Source organism: Protopterus annectens, chromosome 2.part0 (genome assembly GCF_019279795.1).
Source record: "Protopterus annectens isolate FY-2018-M chromosome 2.part0, PAN1.0, whole genome shotgun sequence".
NCBI classification, from domain to species: domain Eukaryota; kingdom Metazoa; phylum Chordata; order Ceratodontiformes; family Protopteridae; genus Protopterus; species Protopterus annectens.
The window spans coordinates 443,280,188-443,303,020 of NC_056728.1; the positions used below are offsets into that span (position 1 = coordinate 443,280,188).

The 22,833-nt window shown below is 39.3% G+C and overlaps 1 protein-coding gene across 3 annotated transcripts in view; it reads left to right on the plus strand.

Moving 5' to 3' along the window:
- The window catches only part of CEP78 (centrosomal protein 78), a 1,514,071-nt gene that overhangs the window by 784,958 nt on the left and 706,280 nt on the right, over positions 1-22,833 (plus strand). For all 3 annotated transcript variants that reach the window (XM_044060872.1, XM_044060873.1, XM_044060875.1), the window contains exon 9: positions 9,674-9,741. In XM_044060872.1, coding sequence (XP_043916807.1) covers positions 9,674-9,741 — 68 coding nt within the window. The remainder of the gene's footprint in view (positions 1-9,673; positions 9,742-22,833) is intronic.

Genomic DNA, 22,833 nt, shown 5'->3' on the forward strand with positions numbered 1-22,833 from the left:
CCATTTGGAAGTTACGGGGAGAGATTTTATGTAGCCATCATCCAAATTATATGGTTGATGAACATTTGAAAAGGAAGCAGGCCTTTTTCACTGAGTGACCTCAGTCAACCCCCCCCCCCTTTTATTCCCTTTCCCATCTCTTCCACATCTGTCCAATCCCCCAAGAAGTAGAAGCCTCCTCACAGATGGAGAAGCTCTCAGACATTACATATTGTTGCCATTTTTGGAGGTGCCAGCCAGGATGTCATAGGACAGCTCACATGTCCTAGCAGCTGCAACTCTGCCTGTGGTTTTATGTTTTTCCTACTTGGAGATTCAGCACAAGGGACACAAGTGTTCTCTATGTGAAGATGGTTGTCCATGTCTTGGAGCTGTTGGATCCTATTTCAGAAAGGACTTCACTCAGAGATCAAGCTTTTTCCTGAGAGTTTTTGCCACAGGTCCTGACTCTAGTTCTCAAAGGAGCTGTAGAGACCCTCCCTCTATTTGACTGTAGCAAAGGATACTACTGCTGCTCTCTGTCTCGCTGATTTAGTGATGACAGTTGCATTGATTAGTATTCTTGTGGTAGGCAAAAAAAGACCCCAAAACAATTCATTCTCATTGTTTTGGCTGGACCATATTCACAATGTTGAGAAATATAAGATATTTTTTTTGTGAGGGCTCTATGCTGCAGTATAATTCATTATATGTGGAAACAAGATGTCAAGATGATCACCTTCTAGACTGCCTACTTTTAGACAATCTGAGAACAGGCATGGAAGATTCCTTTAGGTTAAAGTATCAGATGACAGATGGCCAAAAAAAGACAGAACAGTCCATTCTGTTTTTGTTTTTATTTATTTATTTGCACATCATCATCTATTGCTGTACGTCCATCCTTTCCAGGAGAGTTCTAGAATGGTGAGTACTTAATGGGAGTCTTTTTTGTTCTGTTCTGTTATTCTTATTGGTATTACCCTATTTGTGAAATATTTGAGAGATTTCCAGTTTGGATTGTGTGGATTGTTATTTTCAGATGTCATTGATGTCGCTGGAAAAACTGACTTAACAGTTGTCCCTGCTAACAAGAAATTACAGCAAGACCACCAGTTACAGCATTTATTTCTATTTTTTGACCGTGTTAGTCCCATTAGGCTAGTAGCCCCTTTTCAGGAAGACGAGATGTAATGTTTATACTGCATCTCTCTTGTCTGGGTAAGAATCATGAGATTGTCGGATGTGAGCATTATGTCATCTTTAAAAAAAAAAATGCAGCCCACTAAGGGGTCTGAAATGTGAACTGTTTGTTTTTGCAAAAAAAAGTTAGTGGCATTAGTCTAAAGGACTTCTGCCAAATTGGATGGGAGCCCTTGTTGTTATTACAAAGTATGCTTCACCTGCAACAAAAGAAAGGCATAAGAAAATGGAGAAGCTAGATGTAAAGATTAATAGTTAAAGAAGGTGCAGGTAGAGAACAACAGGTCTTAGGGACTTAACGTTCCACCAAGTGCTGAGGGTGATGGATCTGTCAATTAATTGGCTTGTCCATTTATTGATCCTGTGCCCTGTACTTACTGTGTCCATGCCTGACAAGCAGGGGGCTTGTCTCATATAGTTAAACAGGCCTCCAGCAAAATGAGAAAGACCTGAAAGCCAGATACCAGTTTCCAGATACTTATGAGGAACATTCTGCTATGGTAATTTTTTTGCTGTACATTTAAATGGCTTCTCCCAAGAATATTTCCATATTACACTTGTGCAGTAGGTTCTGCAGTGTCCAACTGCTGCCAAGCTGTTTAGAATTATTCCTCACAAACAAGAATGGTTGCCTTCACCTTTTAATTGAGACAATGACAGAGATGCTTGCTTTACTGGCATTTGTCCCAAACTCTGCTTCATTCAGTTATCACAAATTTGCTGAAAAACCTATGGGAATAATGTAAGCACACATTGCATGGGATTCTGCCCTGATCCTCTCCATCAGATAGAAATGCATATGATGGGGTCATCAGGTACTGAGGTTGCCACTTGTGGTCTTAGAAGGCACCCAGACCCTGGCTGCAGAGGTCCCTGACTGAGGTTGGGGTGCCTGTACAGGCCATCCCAAGATGCAAAGTGCCTGGAGCTCCTCTGTGATTAGACGGCATGCCATCCTTAAAGAGATAGTAGTCCATACTCTAGTCATAATGATTTTCAGAATGGTTTGCTGTCAGGAACGTTGAACATAATCACAGAAAACAGCACACTGATTTGTTAACTTAAACAAGTTGACACCTGCATGTACAAGTTGTTCATATTGACAGTGATAGTTGACACCTGCATGTACAAGTTGTTCAGATTGACAGTGATAGCTTGAGTCATAGCCTGTTACCTAGTCCTTCATCTAGAGTATCCCCTCATGCCTGAATACAGTAGCAGACCAGTTGAGTTGATCCATGGGCAGCAGTCATGAGTAGAAACCTGATCCTTTGGTGTTCCAAAACCTATGCACAAGGATAGGATCACCCAAAATAGGTTTGTTTCTTCAAGGAGGACCCAGCAGCTGAAAATGTTTTGCTTTGAGTTTTTATATAAGGAAACGTCACAGTAAATGCAGTCACAGTCCTTTGCAAAAGGGAAATGTTGCCTTCCTACTCATCTCCATAATCTACTAGGTGTTACAGAAAGTCAGAATATCTGGGATAATTCTCATTCTTATAGTTCTCCCTGCTAGTCTAGATGGGTTCCTATCAGAAGAGCGAACACTTAAATTAGCGAATGCTCTTATATCGGACTTTAAAACGTGAAACCTGAAAATGTCGAAGGCACGGGACATCGATTTTTTTCCCCCGGGGGAAAAAATTGATGGGCCTTTCTCTGTAATTTGCTGTTTTCTCCACTGTGGTGCAATCTCGGACTTGGTATATTTAAGTTGGGGGTGTGTGGGAGGCACAGCTCCCCACATCAGGGGTGGGGGCAAAGCCCCCCCACTTTATTTTGCCTGTACATTTTTTTTTTTTTGGGATCAGCGAAAGTTTTCCCTGGGAAATATTCGCTGATCTGTTCCTTCAACATTTTAAGGTTTTGCATTTTTAAGTTCGATAAAAGCGTTCGCTATTTTTAGCATTCGATCTTCTGATATAGACGTGTTTAGATGACTAGAAGGGGACCTGCACAACTCTCACAGACCTGCCCTGTGCAGACCCAAAAAGGGACCAGTGGTTCATCACAGCCTCAAGGGCCTGACCCTTGTAATGTGGTCTGTTTAAGTGTCCCCTTCAAGGTTTGTTTCTCAGAGAAGGTGCTGTGCATCTTGTAAGAAGCAAGAAGCCATAGCACTGTAATGTTGTAACAAGCAAAATTGAAGAGGTTCTTCTTATGGATGGTGTGAGCCAAGGAGCATACTTCCACAAGAACCACATAGTCTGGAATCTTGAAGTATTTCACAGGGCTTTTTCTGTGTGACCTCTCCTATTTCATTTGAAGTGTAGCTGCCTAAGTTTTGCAGTTTAACTCTATGTGGACTCTCCCTACACTGCTTGCAGTGCAGAAAATATGCTTTATGGGGGGGGGGGGGGTTTACACTTAAAACCCCACACATGAGTAGTTTCTCCAAACTGAAACTTAATTTTTTACTGGGAAGGTCAACTCTAGTTCCCTGTGAGCTCAGCTTCTCAGTTGCACTTAAAGCTCTTGTCCTAGAAAACCTTAGTTTTAGTGGCTATTGCCTTGCCAAGAGAATATCTGAGACTCGGGTACTGAGACAGGGAGACATACACTTTATTTCCTAGAGAAGTTGTGAGCCTTTGAAGTAATCTTTTACTACATAAGTGTTATAGTATTAGAAGTGGCACTTAACAAGACTTTTCAGCTGCTAGTATTTTATTCTTACCCACAAAACAGTGGTGAAAGGATCTTTCCTCATCTGGGGGTTCACCAGTAACTTAAGTATTACCTAGCACAACCACAAAATAAGGTAATCTGAGTAGCTGTTTCCTTAATGCCAAGCAAACAGGATAGGTCTGTCTTTAAGCAAAGACTATCCAAATGACAATGAAATTGCATCATTTTAGTTATGATAATAATAGAAAGCTTCAGGAGGGGCCAGTTAAGTCCACTTCAGCAGGGCAGCAGTAAATAAAGCAGCCTTCTTAAAGAATGTATCAGCTCATATTTTGAAGGTATCAATGTGGAGTATGGTGCACAACTTATTTAGAGAGCACAAGCTGGATCTTCATTGTGAGAGCAGGTCAGGCTTTGTCACAGCCATCCACAATATATATTATGATCTCCTTCTCCTTACTATGGGTGAAGGGTTATGCAGCTACTACTTCAGTACTGTTCTCATGGATAAATGAATTATACTGCAGTTTTAACACTTATGGCAAGCATATTTCATGTGTGTGAGTATACTCACTATAACTGTAAATGTTAAAGTAAGATCACTGCAAGCAGTATAAGCTCCTGTCTTTCTTCCCCATTTCTAGGAGTTTTGTCATCCCTGCCCAGGGGCTGGAGGAGGCAAAGAATTCAGTGCATTCAATAATGGGGTCATTGTGTTGGGGTTTCCAACATTGTCTCATGTACCTTAATATGAGCTTCAGAGGTAAAGAAACAGCATTTTCATTCATGAAGGACTTTATAGACGGGGGATAGAAACTGTTTATTTTTGATTTTCTTATACTGAGTACACTTGCTGGTGGCTGACTTAGAAAATGCCTGAGGGTGACATGAGATGTTCTGCCTTTTAACTGTATGTCATATGACATCGTAGGCTTGAGTGGAGTCCAGTCCTGTTTTAGGAAAGTCTGAAAGCAGTGGTAGTCAGACTAGAAAGTAAAAGTCCACCCGTGACTGTTTTCTACATATAATAAATTATACTGGGGCATTAACACTACTCGGGCATATGTGGTTGTGGTGAGCATGCTCACAGAATTGCACCATCTGCAGCTAATTTATACAGTCTATGCAAATTTAAGGAAAGAAAGCATTAAATTCTTTGTTGACTGCGGAATGACCTATATTGTTAAAAAAAACATTGAAAAATAAGTATTAAGTTGGACTAGCTAAGACAAAAAAGAATGAATAGATGATTCAAAAGAGAGCTGATTCTTTCAGAATAAGGTAAACTTCTCTCTATACAGATTCTAGATTTCCTGTACTTTCAACAAGTAATTTAAAAGCTTGAACATTTTATTTTTTTATCTGACTGCCAAGCCCATGGATATGAAGTGGTTTATGTGCCCAAGGAGCTCTTTTTGACATTAGTTCCTTTAAATATGTAAGGTAAAGCAGATACCTTCATTAGTACTGGCAGTGGTCTGGACACTGGATGCTCCAGGGATAGTCATGGAAGTCAAGGTGCATTCTGAGCCAGATGTTTCTTTACTGGTGGAGCCAGTGGTTGCTTTGCTATCAGAGGCTGAAACCACCAGTTTCAAAAGGGTCAACTCCACAGTTCTGATACTGTCTTCCATTAATTAAAAGAAGTTAAGAGATTTTAGTTTCAGTAGAAAAAGCCTTGGGTTTTACATTAGTCTTCTCTGGAGACCAGTGTAGATCCAATTCCAGACTACAACAGTCATGACCTATGTCAGTACCAACAATTGTCTCAAAAACCAAAGAGTTTGAAAATATCTCCATCATCTTTGAAGAAGATGAAGACAAAGTTATTCTCCCTATCATTTATATATATATATATATATATATATATATATATATATATATATATATATACAGTCGTTATTGAATTATCACCTATGACACAGGCAATCGCACACCCATCTAAATGAAATCAAACCACATTGACATACTTTCAGTTGCTAACACTATACATCACACACAATCTTCTATACAGAACATTACATAGCACATTCAGTTCATTCCTTCCCCAAGCCCCACTCCTCCTCCAAAATGCCACCCTTCATGGAATGTTCCCACAATTCCCATCCCTTTCCATGCAATCCAGTTCCACCCTTCTCCAAAGATCCCACCTCTAACTCTTCCTTCTCTGTTTTGTTTCTCATTCTTTTCTGTCATATTACAAATGTACTTAGTTTGCAGTTCTCTGGCTCACCGCCTTGGAATATCAATTTAAATAAAATGGTTAATACTGTAGGTGAAAATAAAATTTAGCCAGTGACATATAGTTCCTCTCCTAAACGAAGGTATTTCTAGATGTTGAAAGTTCATATGTCTGTAAGGAGGATCTCTTCCTTATTCAAAATTTTTCACAACTATTGGGAGCAGGACTGTCTTCATTCTTGTATGCAGCTTCATGCACGTTAATCATCAGATCTTTTATAGAAATAATACCGTGCTCATTCTCACCTGTTTTTTAATTTGAAGTCTGAATCAGCAAGTGTAGTTGCACCTACTTTTTCTGTTTTTACTGACAAACCACATTTGCCTCTGAGGAGGTTTTCTTTTCACAGAGAGAGGAAGTTGTCTGACAACTGTAGTAAGGGCTTACGTACTTCTCGAGCTTCAACAGAACCAATAATTGTTTCTCTCATTGGCTGTTTTACCGGAGTATTATTTTTTCACAGATTCAAGCTACTTTGAACAATATACATTACTCTAAAGACAAAGATGAGGTTTCACCTGCAGTTAGACAGCTAACATTTTTGAGTTTGAGCCTCCAGGCCTTATAGTGGACAAATAGCTTTGAAGTTGCAAAGGCTCAAATTCTCATAGGCAGCTATGGCAAATATATTTATTAGAAGACATGCTTAGATAGGGTCAGACAGTTTGCAATTTATTGTAATTAGACACACATTTTGGTTACTGCTGTTTAAAGATAACTTTTTATTTGCCAGCTCAACAGCAGCCATAGTAAAGAGTGCCAGTTATTTCTTCTACCATTAGTATTAGTGTCATATGTAGTAGGTCACTGTCTATTTGGCCAAGGTCATTATTACCCATTTTTCTGATATATTTTACCAATGAGATTTTCCTTTCTTTCACTTTTTTGACATTTGGATGTATAAAGTTTATGTTTTATGCAGGGCTGCATACTTTTAGGTTAATTAATGGTATCCATGGGAGGCTAGGTTTGAAAACATTTGTTTTCTGTAACACTCATCATCTAGATATGTTCATTTTATTTACATATACATTAAAGCTGTAGTAGAAGGATTTGTTACATTATAGGAGTGTGTTGTCTCTTTTTTTTTAACTTTGATAAGGGTATAAGCAAATTGTTGCTGCAGTTACATTTTTGTACGTCCGCTGTTATTTAAATCGAGAAAGTAGTTGTGTTACCCTTTCAGACAGGCCATTTAAGTGTATTTTTTTCTTTTCTCTCTAGTTCAAAGTATTTGATATCAAACTGTGACAGATTCACCACATTTCATTATTAAAGTATTTATATAACATGACTTCTCAGTATTCTTGTGGCAAACACTTCATGTTGGTATTATGCCATTAGACTACCATTTGGAAATGAGTTGTAAGCACATTTACCATTGCCTAGCAAAATGTATGCATACATGCATGCATGTGCACACACACACACACACACACACACACACACACACACACACACACACACACACACACACACACACACACACACACACACACACACATGTATATGCTGTGAGAAAAACCCAGACAAGCTAGAGTTTTCATTGTGTGATACCTTAAACTTTCTGTAATGGAAGCCCATGGAATATATGCAAATGACCCATTAAAGACATCAAGTGTTTCAGCTACACGGCTTCTGAATGTCAATGACAGTTTTACTTTTTAAGTATTTATAGTTACATTTAGACCGCTGTGGTGCAGCAGTAGCATTGTTGCCTCACAGCAAGAGGTTCTCCTGTTCGATTCTCAGCTAGAGTGCCTTCTGTGTGGAGTCTGCATGTCCTCCCCGCGGTCGAGTGGCGTTCGAAAGACATGCGTGAATGGGCATGCCTTCATTGAAGGTTAGGAGTCGGCCTGGCAACTCGGCACCATAAAAAAAAAAAATCTACTGCCAATCATTAGCGGACCAGAGTACCGCTGTGGCGACCCCTAACCGGGAAAAGCCAAAAAGACAAACATGGTTACATTTAGACCAGTAAAGCCAAACCCCACTAGCCATGTACATGCATGTTTCAGCCTTTTAATGACATTATCTGCACCGGATAAGTGGATAGTTTGGCTGTACTGTAGAAGCACAGGTTCTTTAAACCCAGCTGATGCTCATAATGATTAAGGTGTCTGCAAAATATCCCAACTAACATCCATACCAGAGGGTAAAGTATGTATCTGTATGTGGTTGTTTATATGGAATTGTGTGTTGCCCTTCTCTTCATTGAATGTCACCTAGATGAGGTTTCTGCTTGTTGATTGCAGTGATCTTGAATTTGTCAGTTGCTGTATCACACAGAAAGTAAGTTCCTATTTATTTTCTGTTAGTATACTGGTATTGATTCACTGTGTAAGGACTTCTCTGTTCGAGTAAAATTGAGTAGTAGGCAGTGGCATCATTTACAATGTTTGCTATATCACTAATGATTTTCAGTAACATCAGTAAGTAGTTAGTAATTGTTTCTGGAGAAGCCAGAGTTTTTAGGTGTAGAACCATAACTATATTATCTGGCACACTGTGCATTTCCCCAGTCTTGTGCCTTCTGGAGTTCCCTGATCATGTGGCACCCCCTTCCCCATAAATTGATGAGCCAAAAAAAAAAAAAAAAATCACAGAAAAGGATAAAAAAAAAAAATTCAAAAGCTCTTGTCTGAAACTGTAGCAGACTTCTTGTTGCAATTAAAGTACCAAACATGAAATGCTTCAGCCGTGACCACAGATATAGTTTTGGCATTCATTTCTGAGCACCTGTATTCCACTTCCACACCATCTGCATCACCTACCCACCCGATCATGTTCCTTAGGACCTTGCACCTGGGGCAGCTGCCCCCTTTCTCTACCCTAGCTTACACCTCTGATTAAGGCCAAAAGAAGATTTTCATAGAGATTATCAACAGTGATATGGTCAAATTTTATTAGGAAGTGCGTAGCAAACAGGGTGGTTCTATTGGGAGAATGCTTTGTGAGGACAAGATCAAGAAAATTAACACTTCTGGTGGGTATGGGGAAAGTTTAGTCAAGTGTATTGGTATTTATGAATCTCAGAAGTTTCTAGGCTTATTTGTTTGTTGGTAGAATGTGTTTGACAGTTTATGTGCAGATTGGTGCAGTCACCCATAACAAAGGCATTTGGTTTGATTGTTAATTTTTCCAGTTGGTTAAGGTATTCTGCAGGATCATAGATGAGAATTTATAATTGGGTGTAATGGGACAATTCATTTTATTCAGTCTAATTAGGACTTGAATCAGTTCCATATTTGTATAATGTGAAATCTGATGAAAGGCAGCAGGATTACAAATAAAAACAGATAACTCTACAATTGCTGGTGGATCTGAATTCATGATAGGCATTGTACCCTGCAATGGAGGGAATGCTGCCACTGCAAATGGAACAAGATTTCTGTAATTACACATATGTTGCCTCTCCTACCCATTCACTATCTGACCACTCAACATCAGTTGTAACCATATATGTATATGACATTCTAAAATGTTATTGAAAAGGTGAAGTGCTTTTTTAGACTTAAGTATGTATCTCACGTTCTGAAGTGTCATTGAAAGGCTGAAGTACTTTTTAAAGTTTTTATGTTTTTAAAGTTTTTTTTCCAGGTGATATAGTTCTGCATTTTTTTCCAGATCATGTTCTTGTTCAAGCTATTATTGAACGAGTGCTTCAGAATGCCAGTGATGATCTTAATCCACAGGTAATTTTTTATATTATAAAATACATAAGAAATTTAACTTGTTGGTTTATTTTCCGTAGGGCTTCTTGAGTTACATTTGTGATTAAAATTTTTAAGATGACACTGATAACATTGTTATTTTGCTGAAGCTCTGTTCAAAGAACCAAATTATCAATAAAACAAAAAGCCAAAGTCATCTCAGAATTTCAGATATTTTATTTTAAGGAGTATATTGCTAGAGCCAAGATTCTCATATGGTAAGGCCAGTCTTAGAGTAGCCTGGGCCTCCTTCTGTGGAGGCTCAGGCAAGTCTGAAAATCTAACCAACCATCCATTCACAACCCGTTTTCCCATTTTTGCACATGGGGTCAGGGTGGCACTTTGACAGTGAGAATTGTGTTTTGTACTTAAAACTTTAACTAGCCAGTATTCATTTTAAGTGGGACCAAGCTAAGTGCAGATAATTGAATATGTGTGCTTGTTGCAAATCAGTAGTGAAAGAAAAATGTGCAACTCTGATCTTCGTTATCTCAAGTCTGCGTATCAATATTTTCATGTTGAAGGGGGGGGGGGTAGTTTGCTTCTGGTCAGAATAGCATGTACTTTTTAGTATTGGGAGGACAAAAGTACTTTTCTGTTATTTAAGGATGACTCAAGGACTGTGGCTTGATGGGAGGCTCATTGTTACAAAGCCCGAGAATTACCTATGAGCTGGAGAAATGAAAGTATATATATATATATATATATATATATATATATATATGTGTGTGTGTGTATATGGGATTTGTACTGATCCCCGACGGCACTTTCTGCCGAAGCAGAAATCAACGAACATACTTAACCGAAAGTGCTGTTCACCGAAGCAGAAATCAACGAACATACTTAACCGAAAGTGCTGTTCACCGAAGCAGCACTTTCGGATAAGTATGCTTGTTGTGCCGGTTGCACTATGGTGCAGATAAGGGAAAATTCCCTTTTACCCACTGTAGTCTGAGTGAGAGTATTAAATTAAAGTAGGGGGCATAGCCCCCCCACATGGGGGTGCAGGGGGGCATAAAAGTACAGTTTTTTTTTTTGTAACTCACTTTAACAAAAGCGCTTTTTCGGTGAAAGCGCTTTCGTTAAAGTGTGTTCGGTTATTGTGGATTTGGGATGTTGAAGTTTTGTTCAACAGTCCTAGATCCATATATATATATATATATATATATATATATACATATATATATATATATATATATATATATATATATATATATAGTACATGTGTTTTTGTATGGGAGAATAGAACATAACTGGGAACTTTCCCCACCTGCAAAACCTGAATTTGGCTTTATCCTATTTATTGTTAATATTTTTATTTTTCAGGTATTTTGCTGTTTGGTATTGCCAGTGGCATTTTGATTTTTATCCTGGTACAGTATTCTATAATTTGAGTGTTTCTCTTTGCTTTGCAGAGCAGAGCAGATTAGAGCTATTTGTTAATATTTCCAATGACTGCCTTGTCTTGGCTATCTTACGCCCCATTTCTTAACAATAATAATAATCATAATTCTGTTAATAAACTCTGAACGTTTTTGATTTCCGTAAGAAGGTTAATTATTTGTGGCATATCACTGTTTAACATTCCATTTACTCACATTTCAACTCTTTTGACACAAGTTTTGCTTTTATGGCTTAAGTAATTTAACACTTTTGAGATATATTTGTACAACCACACTCTGGGTAGATATTATGGCACCAATGGGTTGTTATGATACAGTTGTTCATGTAGAGTGATTGTCTGATATTTATATCCTTTCCAAACAAAATACACAGCTCTGACAATTGCATGTACAGTACCTATTGTAATGTTTAAGCTTTCCTTCCTCTCTTCCAGTGAAGTAGTTGCCTGCTGATTCATGTGTTCTCGTATGTTTTTGAAAAAATATATATTTTACATTTTTCTCTTTCCTTTGGCCTTCTTCTCTAGGATTGCCCTTTGCCTGACACGGAGCATTGTTGGCACTTTTATTGATTTGTAATGGACTTTTCATCATTGTTTCCCCTCATTTTCATATAAATGTGTTCCTTTTTGTTTCTCAGTTAGCCTAACCTCCCATGCCCTTCTCTGTTTTAACTGTGTGGTTATCTCATATTCCTGTAGTACTAATATTGATATATGACTTTGTTCATTTTCTTAAAACTTCAATTATTACATTTTTGCAGCCCTTCTGTTATCTGTTGATGCTGTCCTTCTGTAATAATTGCCTCTGTTTTCTGCAAATTATTGAAGTGCACATTTCTGTAAGTCAGTGTCTCTGTTCATGTGGCACATTGCAGTATTTCTCCAAAGATTGTAAACCATACAGTGGTGTGACTACTTTTGGTCGGTGTCCTCCTTATCTGTTTTCCACCTCTGTATTAGGTAGGAATACATTAGATAGTCGTCATCTTGCTGAGAGACCTGACATTTTGCTTCAGATCAATTTCCAAATTTTACTGTTTCCGTCCTGAGCACACATGGGAGCATTTCCTAGTTTACAGCTAGAAAATTAGTTTACCATAGGTTCATAAGTGTACTAGGCTAACAACCACTGAGACCTTCTTAAACCTAAATATACATCCCAAATCTCTCACAAGTTCTGGTTCCCTTGGTACTGTAAGCTGGGGCTTGGAAGATTAAACATTTACAAGCCAGAGCCTGGTAGATGGACCATTTGCTGGCTACCGGTGTGCATTAGAGACATAGGTGTCAAATCAGTGGTTAATTTCCCGTTCCCTATCTAGTTGTCCAAGTTACACTTGAACTGGGTTAGGGAGAAATTCTTCTTCACATGGATAGGGGAGACTTTTCCAGAAAAGTGATGGTCTCTGGGATACATACTCGTCTCTTCAGCAGATCCAATTTTATCACAGGCAAGGTTTAAGTTTTCAGAGCAGGTAATTCTGGTACTGTTTGCTTTGTGGATATGCAGGAGGTCCATCAAAGTGGCATCTAACAATGTCTTGTATGCCGGGCATAGATTTCTTATGAATAGCCTGGAGGAGAAAGAATAGAGGGATAAGGGCTATGAGGTTGTCTACCTAGGGCATGTTATTTATTTAGTATATTCTTTAAATGAAGAACCTCTGTGAATATTCCAGTTGTTAGATGTGCCTGGTTAAGTACATACCGAATGAGACGTTGTGCTCATTGACATGTCTGGATGCTGAATACATTGGAACAGTGACCTCCCTGTACCTAGATGCCATACCTTTGTTTATATGTAGAATGATTTCCTCACCACTGTAGACTCATTATGGTCAAAGGTTAGATTACTCCCTATGTGTGTTTCCATATCTCCTCACTACTGGGTCAACTCATAAGGGTGTGTTGTCAGTATGATAGTTACCAGGTTGGCTGACTTCCCAAAGGATACTATTATGCATTTCCTGGCATTTAGTTTTAGTCCATGGCTCTGACATCACTTGTTTGTATGTGTTAGCCCTTCTTGGAGAACATTAGTGCCGGTTGGGGATTCCATGACTGTTCATAATTCGCAGTCATCTGCAAATTTATCAGCCAAAAGCCCTGGAAACTGGCCTTTACTTAAGAGAAGTAGATGCCAAAAAGTGTAGTTCTCTTCCTCTTCACCCATCCAGAAGTATGCTTTTGGGTCTGATCATTTCCTGCATCTTTTGATCTGTGCATTGCTGCAGAAACTATGTGTTTGTCTTTGTCCTAAAGGCCAGCTTCAGTCTTTCCTTCCTTTTCTTCCTTATGAAACTGTTTTGCAATACCCTGTATTACATTACAGATATGCATTTCTACCACTCCACAACTACCACTTTGATTCTCCTATCTGTTTTGTACACCCTGAGTTCAGGTACCTCTTTATTACAGTCCTTGTTAACTTATGTCAATGTTTGTATAATACTTGACATGTCTACACCTCCATTTATAAGAGCATCTTGAAATTTGACATTTTCTGTAAGTTTCTGCATCCACAGTGCAAAACTTTATTTTGGTAACTGTTTGAAATGTCAGTACCTACTTTAGTGAGTCCTTTAATGGAAAGACGGAATGGCCAAATATCTGGACGTAGATATACTAAGTCCAAGATGGCCATTTCTTGGAATATTCTTTTTTATTCTGAGATATGGCTGTCTTGGAGTTAGTATACATATACTTTGGGGTGTAGTAGGCTTGCCCCCTCAAAAAAGAATTTTTTAGAAAAAGAGCAATGTTCAATATTCACTCTTCTGCATTTTCATTCTTTTTTCCCATTTGTCGGCACTTGGCATTTTGAGTGCTAACATTTCAGGAGAGAGAACCCATTATGTTTTTTTTTTAATTCTCATAATTTACTTCCATATTCTTATCCCTCCCTCCTACCTCTTGCTTGCCCCCTGCTTTCTTGGAACAGATGGCATTGACTGTCAACTCATTTCCGTTTAAACATGCTCATATTTTACTACATTTGTGTAAGCCTGCTTTGAAAGCACCATTCCCAGAAAGATGTAGATACATGAAGCTTGTGGCATTTACTCCTTGTGTATTTCTTCACTTTTATTTTAGAGAAGAATTGTAGAACTTGTATTAATTGGATTTTATGTACTGTCTGTTGATCCATTCTTTGATGCAAAATTTCCCAGTTGTTTATCCTTCATCATTCTGAATGGCATCACTGATGTTATTCCAGTAATGAAATTTCAGATTAGTGAAGTTAGTTCATGCTTTTAAGAACTTCATAATGCTTGCCTGCTGCTTGGTGGCTTATTCTCAACGCTTGGGTATTTTTGCAATGCTCTTCCCGCACAGGTCAGACGCCAGAGCATTTATTTCTTCACATTATCTCTGAGTATTTCTAGAGAAGCTTTACTTGGAGTAAAGTGATATATTCAGTTTAGTCATGTTTTTATTTCTTATTCTGGACTCAATATTTTGGACTCTCTCAAAATGTTTTTGTGAAATGTGGCTTATTTATTTGTCTGTGTTATTTTGGAATATAGTGATTTAATCAAATGAAGCATGTTAAACAATGCCGCAAATGTGCTCACTTTTTTGAGGGTATAGAAATGAAGTTTTAGGCTAATTTAAATTTAATCAGTTCTCTGTTATTTCGATTTTAGCAGCTTTTCCATGAACAAAGCAACCAGTAGGCCCCAGATACTATTTCTGATGCAGTAAATTTGTCCAATTTATGACCTTCTATTTTTTGATGTTTATATATTTCTGTTTTTAAGACAAAATTTTAGTGTTCTTTGAATGAGGAGAGAGTAGCTGTTGGTCTGCTGTGGGGAGGAGGGCAACAAAAATGCTGTCATTGGGTGTGACCTTTGTTTGTAACAGTTTGCAAACCTTTGTAACCTAGGCTATCAAAGAGGATTCAGATTATTATGAAAGAGCTTACATGCAACACAAACATTTATCTAGGTTGTCATTAAATATTGTAAAGTCATTGTTAAACCCTGCTTCAGATTACACTGTTTTCAATATGCATTCTATCTTCTCCCAACATTCCCACCCAGAATTGTCTGAACCCTATGGCATTTTACTTTCAAAGTATCTCCTTAGGAAGTATATTAAAGTTGCTTTCTTCTATTGCCACCAAAGCTCAATAGCACCCACAACACACTGCACCCCATAATCATTAAAAAGGGTTGTACCTACATCAGGTGACTTATCACATTAATGTTTAACCTTCCTCTTCAAGATAATGCCTCCTATTTCCAGATGTACTACCATCACTTATATACCTGATGCTGCACACCTAACTGACACTGAACACTACAGACTCATTGTGCTATGTGCCAGTTAAGAGTGCAACCTCAATATAGGAGTGATGGTAGTACTTTTGCCTAGTTATCTTCCTCCGTGCATATTACATTGAGGCAGAAGGAAAGCTTATGATACTTACGTCAGGAATTTATCTCCCTAACTCTTGCAACATTTTGCATGTCACTTTTAAAGGTTTCTCAACAAGGAAATGCACATAGTAAGGTAATTGCATCTTTCTTTCTTTCTTTCACACCATCTGGGGTCATCAAATTATTCAGGCTCAACATTCACAAGTCTTGTATTATATACTGTCAACTGCATTCTTTTCCTCCCTGGAGCCATAATTCTGTTTAACTATTTGTAGTCTGAAGCTGAAGAAACCTGATAATCAGTGTGAGTAACTTTACAAATTAAGTGACTTTTAACAAGTCAAGAATTGTGATACTCTGACTCACTGAAGGGACAGTGGAGGACAATGGGACTTCCGCCTTACAAAATTCCACTCTTTATTTCTTTACAATCCTGCAAGCATTTGTATAATATGTATTTAGGAAACAATTATGTAGGAGACCCAGTAAACCAGTCACTGACACTTTTAGAAAGGACTCACAGACATAATGATGCCAATTCATTCTAAGTGAATGGAATTGTGATCTGACAGGTGAGACATCGGAATTAATCTCATCAGCTCTGTCCTTACAGTATGTTATGGACAAAAGGTAGCGTTTCAAGAAAAGAAGATCACATTAGAATGAGGGAGGTATCTAGCGTTAGAAAAAATTAAATTTGTAGTAAGTATCTGCTGTACTGCTGGCAGATTTGGATTGTGTAGATTTTTTCAATTTCTTTCTCCAGTGGCCCTTGAAATTTACTCTACTTATATGAAAACTAACTGTATTTTAGTATTTGTTTAAATACTATGTATTCTACAAAATTTTGCTCAAATCTATTATTTTTTACCCAAACAGTGGCTAAAAAGGGTTTGGTGATCAGTGTACCTACCCAGTTAAATGAAAATAAATCTGGAATGCCCCAGAAAAACATAATACAAATAGAAATCAGGCCTCCCAAGAGGAGGATAACTTTAATCAGATAACATACTATTATATAAAGTATAAACTGTTAACTATTTTGGGGGTACACCACCTAAAGTAAACTATACATGTCCTAAAAACCTATTTACACCATATTTACAATATATTTACATCATGGATGTCAGAGGACCTCTCCGAATAAAATGACATAAGACAATTAGTAAAGTGTAATGTTTACATTATCAAATAATTTTGGATAATTAGTGAATGTTTTACCCGTTCAGGAGTAAGGTACTTGTTACAATAACTGCTTGTCTATAAATCAAAACTTGTTGTTAACTGTATTAATTTAGAATGTACTTTACTTTCTTTTTCTTGGTTTGATGTACCTTACAAGTTCCTTATCTTGTATTTATTTTCATTTCTTTTTTGTAAAAGTTTTAAAACTAATAAAAATATTTTTGAAGAAAATAAATCTTGAATTCATGCTAGAGCAGTGATGGCGAACCTATGACACACAACATTTTGGTGACACGTCAGTGTTCACCAACACCCAAGTTACCAAAGAAACTGAATGAACACAAATACAAGAAATTGTGACCCTGCACTTATCTATTAAAACTCAGCTACAAGAAAGTCATTAATTGATGTTAACCAAATGCAGTGTGTTCCATATTTTTCAGTTCAATTCAAAATTACTATTAAAAGTTCATAGGTTCATAGGTTAGTACTAGGCTATCAGCCCTAGGGCCTATACAAGCCTAGCCATAACAATTCCCTGAATATTTCTTCCCACATTATTTACTTTCCTGGACCCCTGTCTAGCAGGGCGACTGACGGGATCCCTGGGGTGAATTTCCTTTCTCCCATCCAATCGTCAAGGTTCCTCTTGAAGAGGTCCAAAGAGGCACTCTGCTTGACATGTATGGGCAATCTATTCCAGAGTCTGAGGAGTCTCTGGGTCAGGAACCTATCCCTCCAACATGTTTTGTTTATTGTTATGACAAGGTTTAGATCCCTGGAGCGTGTAGCTCTGAGGGATTGAGATTTCTTTAAGTGTAGCATGTCCAACAGCTCTGGGTTTGACATGGCCTTGTATGTTAAGCAGAGATCGCCTCTGAGTAGACGATATGCGACAGAGTATAGCTGGAGTTTTTTAAGGCGGTCAGCATAGGGCATCTGCTTTAGGCCTGTGATTCTTTTAGTGAGGTATTTTATTTATTTTATTTTATTTATTTAACATTTGTTGACCGGGAATGTCCGACTAGGTTCCACAGAGACTGTTTTCAGCGGAGGCCCGGGGAGAAACGCTCCAGATTTCTGAGGCCTTTCCAGTTGTTGCAGATGTCTTGAGAGGTACATACCAAATGGGGCATTGTATTCTATAATGGGTCTAATGAGGGATGAGTACAGTGGGACAATGACCTCCTTTTTTCTGGATGAAAAGCCCTTCGTGATGAGGTGTGCCACATAGAAGGATTTCCTGACTGTTGTGGCGATGTGGTTATCGAAGGTGAGACCACTGTCCACCTGTGTCCCTAAGTCTCTTATCACACTTTCTGTGTTTAGTGTACTGCCACCTATATGGTAATTCATGGATACATGTTTTTTCCCAAAGGGGATAACAATACATTTCTTGGCATTGAGCTTGAGCCCATGGCTCTGGCACCAAGCATCTGTTTCTGTAAGGCCCTTTTGTAGAGTATCCACATCATTTGGGATTCAATAATGGCTCCCAGTTTGCAGTCATCTGCAAACTTTGTTAGCCAGAGTCCCTTAGTGCTGACCTGTACTTCAGAGAAGTAGATGCCAAACAAGAGCGCCCCAGGACTGAACACTGAGGTACTCCACTTGTCACTTGTCTGGAGCTGGATTTGGAGTCGGCTACTTTTACAGTGTGGGTTCTATCAGTAAGCCATTTAGCAACCCATTGGGTGACATAGGGATTAATGCCCAACTTAGTAAGTTTATCTATGATTCCAGAGTGGGGATGGTGTCAAAGGCCTTGGCAAGGTCTAGATAGGCTGTGTGGACCACCTTACCCTTGTCCATGGCTCTGGAGACTGATTCAAAGAAGTCAATCAGGTTCAGGAGACAAGATCGCCCTTCACAAACCCAAACTGGGTGGGGTCCAGTGTTTGAAGGTTGCCAATGTCTTTGTTTATAAGTTCCATGATAATACGCTCCATGGCCTTGCAGATAAGGCTTGTCAGACTGATGGGACGGTAGTTTCCGGGATCCAAGGTGGATCCCCTTGTGGATTGGGATAACTATAGCTCTGCCACTCAGTGGGCACGAAACCTGAGGTGAGGCTATGATTAAACATGACACTTAGGTGAGGTGCCAGTTCATATTGTAGTTCATGTAGTACACAGCCCGGGATGTCATCTGGTCCCATGGATGCTGTATTCTTGGCTTTAGAGAGTGCGTTTTGTACCTGTGTGGCCGTTATTACTGGAATTTGGCCTTCCGGTATTGAGATGGGCCATTTAGGGGGTGAGAGTGGGGTGAAGTTGGCACTGAATCGATCTGCCAGGATATTGGCAATATCCTTCGGATCAGTATATTTAATGCCATTCTGTTTTAGCTCAGAGCAGATCTGAGCATTGCCATTTAGATTCTTGACATAATTATAGAATGCTTTGTGGTTGTCTTTGGAATCTTTGGCAATTTTATTTTCGTAACTAGCTTTGGAGGATTTTATGAGGCATCTCAGTTTCTTACTGAGGCTAGTAAGGGAGTTTTTTGTATCCTGGGATTTTCCTCTTTTCTGCAAAAGTTTCTTTCTTTTGTTGTAAAGTTTGTTTATGGCAGGGGACCACCAGATTGGCTTCCCTTTTTGGATGAGAGCATTTTGGTTCTATTTGGGATGGCACGATTCATGCATGAGTGGATGTGCTCGTACAGTGCCGTAGTGTAGGATTCAGCAGTTGAACTTTCAGTTCCCGTCTGCATGGGTGTCATGAAGTTTGTCACTTCTGACTTGAGTAGCATGAAGTTGGCTTTAGAGAAGTTTTTTATGGTGGTTTCTTTACTGGGGGTGGGAGTGGGATGTAGATGTTAAGGGTGATTAGCTTATGGTCAGACCTGACTAACGAGGGGGTGACCATAGGTATGGAGCATTGATTTCCCATGTTGGTAATGACCAGGTCTAGGATATTGGAGCCCCTGGTGGGACTATGGATTTGTTGATCCAGGGCGTTGGAATTTATGAATTCCAAGAACCGTTGCGCAAAGGTGTTGGGACATGAGTAGTTTTCCCAGTTAATGGCAGGGTAGTTAAAATCACCCAGTATTAGGGTGTTTGGTTCTATCTTAATATTTTCCAGTATGTTTAGAAAGGTGTAGTGAGAATCTTGGGGTATGGTGGGGGATCTGTAGCAAGCTACAATTTGGATTGCAGTCTTACCTAGTATTAGTTGCACTTGGAGAATTTCAGACACATTGTGTTGGCCAACTAGCCTGGTGGTGTGAATATCCTTGGTGAATATTGACACTCCTCCACTTTTAGTGTTTCGGGCCAGGTTTGGTGGCCGAAAAGTGTGGTAAGAGTTGTAGCCTGGTATTGCAGGGGTGCTCTCTGGAGCCTTGAACCAGGTCTCAGTTACTGCACAGATATCGATGTTCTCCATTTTTAGGAGTGCCTCGAGAGAGTGCATTTTGAGGTTTAGACTTCTAGCATTGAGTAGCATTACCTTCAGATTTTGCATGCTTGTACCTGTTATGGTGGTGGTTTTGTCCTTTGAAGTTTGCCTAAAAAAGGCACTATAGGGGTGGCAAGAACCTTAGCCAGAGTAGGGTAATTTTTGGGGCACTATTTTAAGCCCAATTATCAATGAGCATATCATTTTCTCTATTGTAAGTCAGTGATTTTTCTTTTAGTTTTATAATACATAGCAGCACACGATTGGACTGTATGTTTTTTAAATAAATTAATATGTAAAGAATTGTTTCTCTTATGTTTGCTGGGGGCGGGGGTGACATTCCACTTGAGTCAAGATAGGCATTTTCCAAATTTTTGACATTCCGAGCGCAAAAGGTTCGCCATCACAGCCATAGAGTGATAAATCCCTGACTATGACCCAGATATTCTAAGTTCAAGTCACACTTCAAGTGCTAGAAGAGCAGGTCAGAGAGGAGGATGGAGTTGATTGGACAATACAGGGTTGCCATTCCTTGTGGAGGGGGTTTGGGTCGTCCTGGTCTGCTAATCTACCACAAGTAAGGGGAAGCTTGAAGGCAGCACAGTGCATAAAACCAAAGCACACTGGCTTGGTTTTGCCAAGCCAGTGGTGGTGGCTATTCTCATTAATGTGTGGGGAAGTATGCCCAAGGAGGACATAGTAGACTCTTGTAGGACACGAGTGACTACATCAGCCATTCAGGGGCAGGAGTGTGATTGTTAGACATACCCATATAGTCTGCTTCAGTAGATGGAGGTGGGGAACAAACAGCTTCCATGGCTGCCCATATGTCAACCCCTCTGGAAAGATGTTGCCTTTTTGCTGGGCATCCCCTGCATGGGAGAACAAAATTTCTCAAGAATGGTGACAGATGGCTTGATGACTGGCAGGCAAGGCGGAAAAATGGAATGGAGAAGAAAAATGAAGATAAAATGCAAAAGCAAAAAGTTTACAAGATTTTATTTTAAATGAAGTTTGTTGGGAAAAATTGAAATTAAAGGTACCTTTCTAAGATGAGCTGTGCTACGATGACTGAAAAAAACCCTAGTGGTGTGGTTATTTAATCTCCAGTTCTAATGAATGTTAAAGAGGGTCAACAGATTCATTATAAGCTTGAAATGTTGAAAACTGCATGGTTCAACAAGTTTTATTTTGTTTTTAAGTGCTATAAAGGAAGGATATTTCTAGTAAAGTAATATTAAAATAAAAATGCCCTCCTTTCCTGTTTTCTAACTATTCATACTCTGGGGGTAATTCTAAGATAAAATACAATCACTGTCCTGCATTTTCTCTAATAGTAAGTTGCTATTACTTGCATGGACGTCTGGATGCTTGTGATACCAGTCTTTATTACTAAGGATATAAATTTCCAGGATGCAGGGAGGAGAAGCAAATTAAGAGATATTTTTCAAGGTGGGATGTTCTTCGTGTTTCACTGTTGCAGTCATTACATTTGGGTAATCCTGCTGTCAGGTTGCCCTCAGCTGGCCTGAATTCCATAGTCTTGGGTCCTGCGTCAGCTGCTGTTGCCCCTTCCCTGACGTCAGGTCGTCAGGGGTATAAAAGAAGAAGCCGACGCCATTTTCTTCAGTCTTTCTTGCTGCGCGGTGCCCGAAGCAGAAGCAGTTCGCAAATGCTGGTCGGCCGACTCCTGAGATTTTCGTGTTTGAGTTTCAGATCCGAAGTCTTCAGTAAAGCTAAGTACCCCATTGGGGAAACTTTTTTCTTGCTCCAGACCAATGTCAGAAAAAGTTAATAATTGTATTTCTTGCGGAAAGCAAATACCTCATAAGGATTTTTATTCTTATTGTATTCCTTGCCTAGACCCTGATCACAACATTACTGGTTGTCTGTTTTGTGCTAGATTTAACCAACGCACTATTAAGCGTCGGTATGATTTTGCTTTAAACTTTTTTGGACGCTGGTTTAATTATCCTGAAATGTCGTCGGATAGCCATCCGACTACTGGAGTTTACAAAAAATGCAAAGAAAAAGAAAAACAACCGAGGCCCAAAACCGACAACGAAGCTTCTTCTAAGCCGGTTCTCAGTGAGGCACTTTCGCAGCCCCTGATGCCCGCTACTTTAGAGTCGCAGGCCGCTACCGACTCCCCCGTGGAGTCGGCCATGCTGCTGGATACTCAAGGTATTGTGAGCCTCGGACGCTAATCCCTCAGATGGGTCTGGAGCCGCTGAGCAGGCACCAGCTTCTGAGAGTGTATTCAGACCTAAACATCTTTACATTAAAACAACTTCAATATCAAAGGCAAAGACTAAAGCACCTTCTAAAGCAAGGAAACAAACTCAAGAGCCACGTGGACAGGCCTCTATGCCCAAAAAACAGATGCTCAAAATGGCCGAAGACTTGATTACCTTGATCAGGGGTTCCCATCCCCCTCCTGATAAGAGGCCTAGGCAAGACACTGACTATGAATCTTCAGATCAGGTTTCTATTTCTTCTGATTCTTCTTCTGATCTGGAATATTCTCTTCCCCCCCATTTGGATTCTGATGCTGAAGAATCTATACCTTCAGCATCTTTTCCTGAGGACTATTCCTTTGGGGAAACCTTGCAAACCATGAGGGAGCATTTCCACTGGGAGAGCCAAGATTTTTCAGAATCTAAAAAGAGGCTCGGGGATTTTCTCTTACTACCTC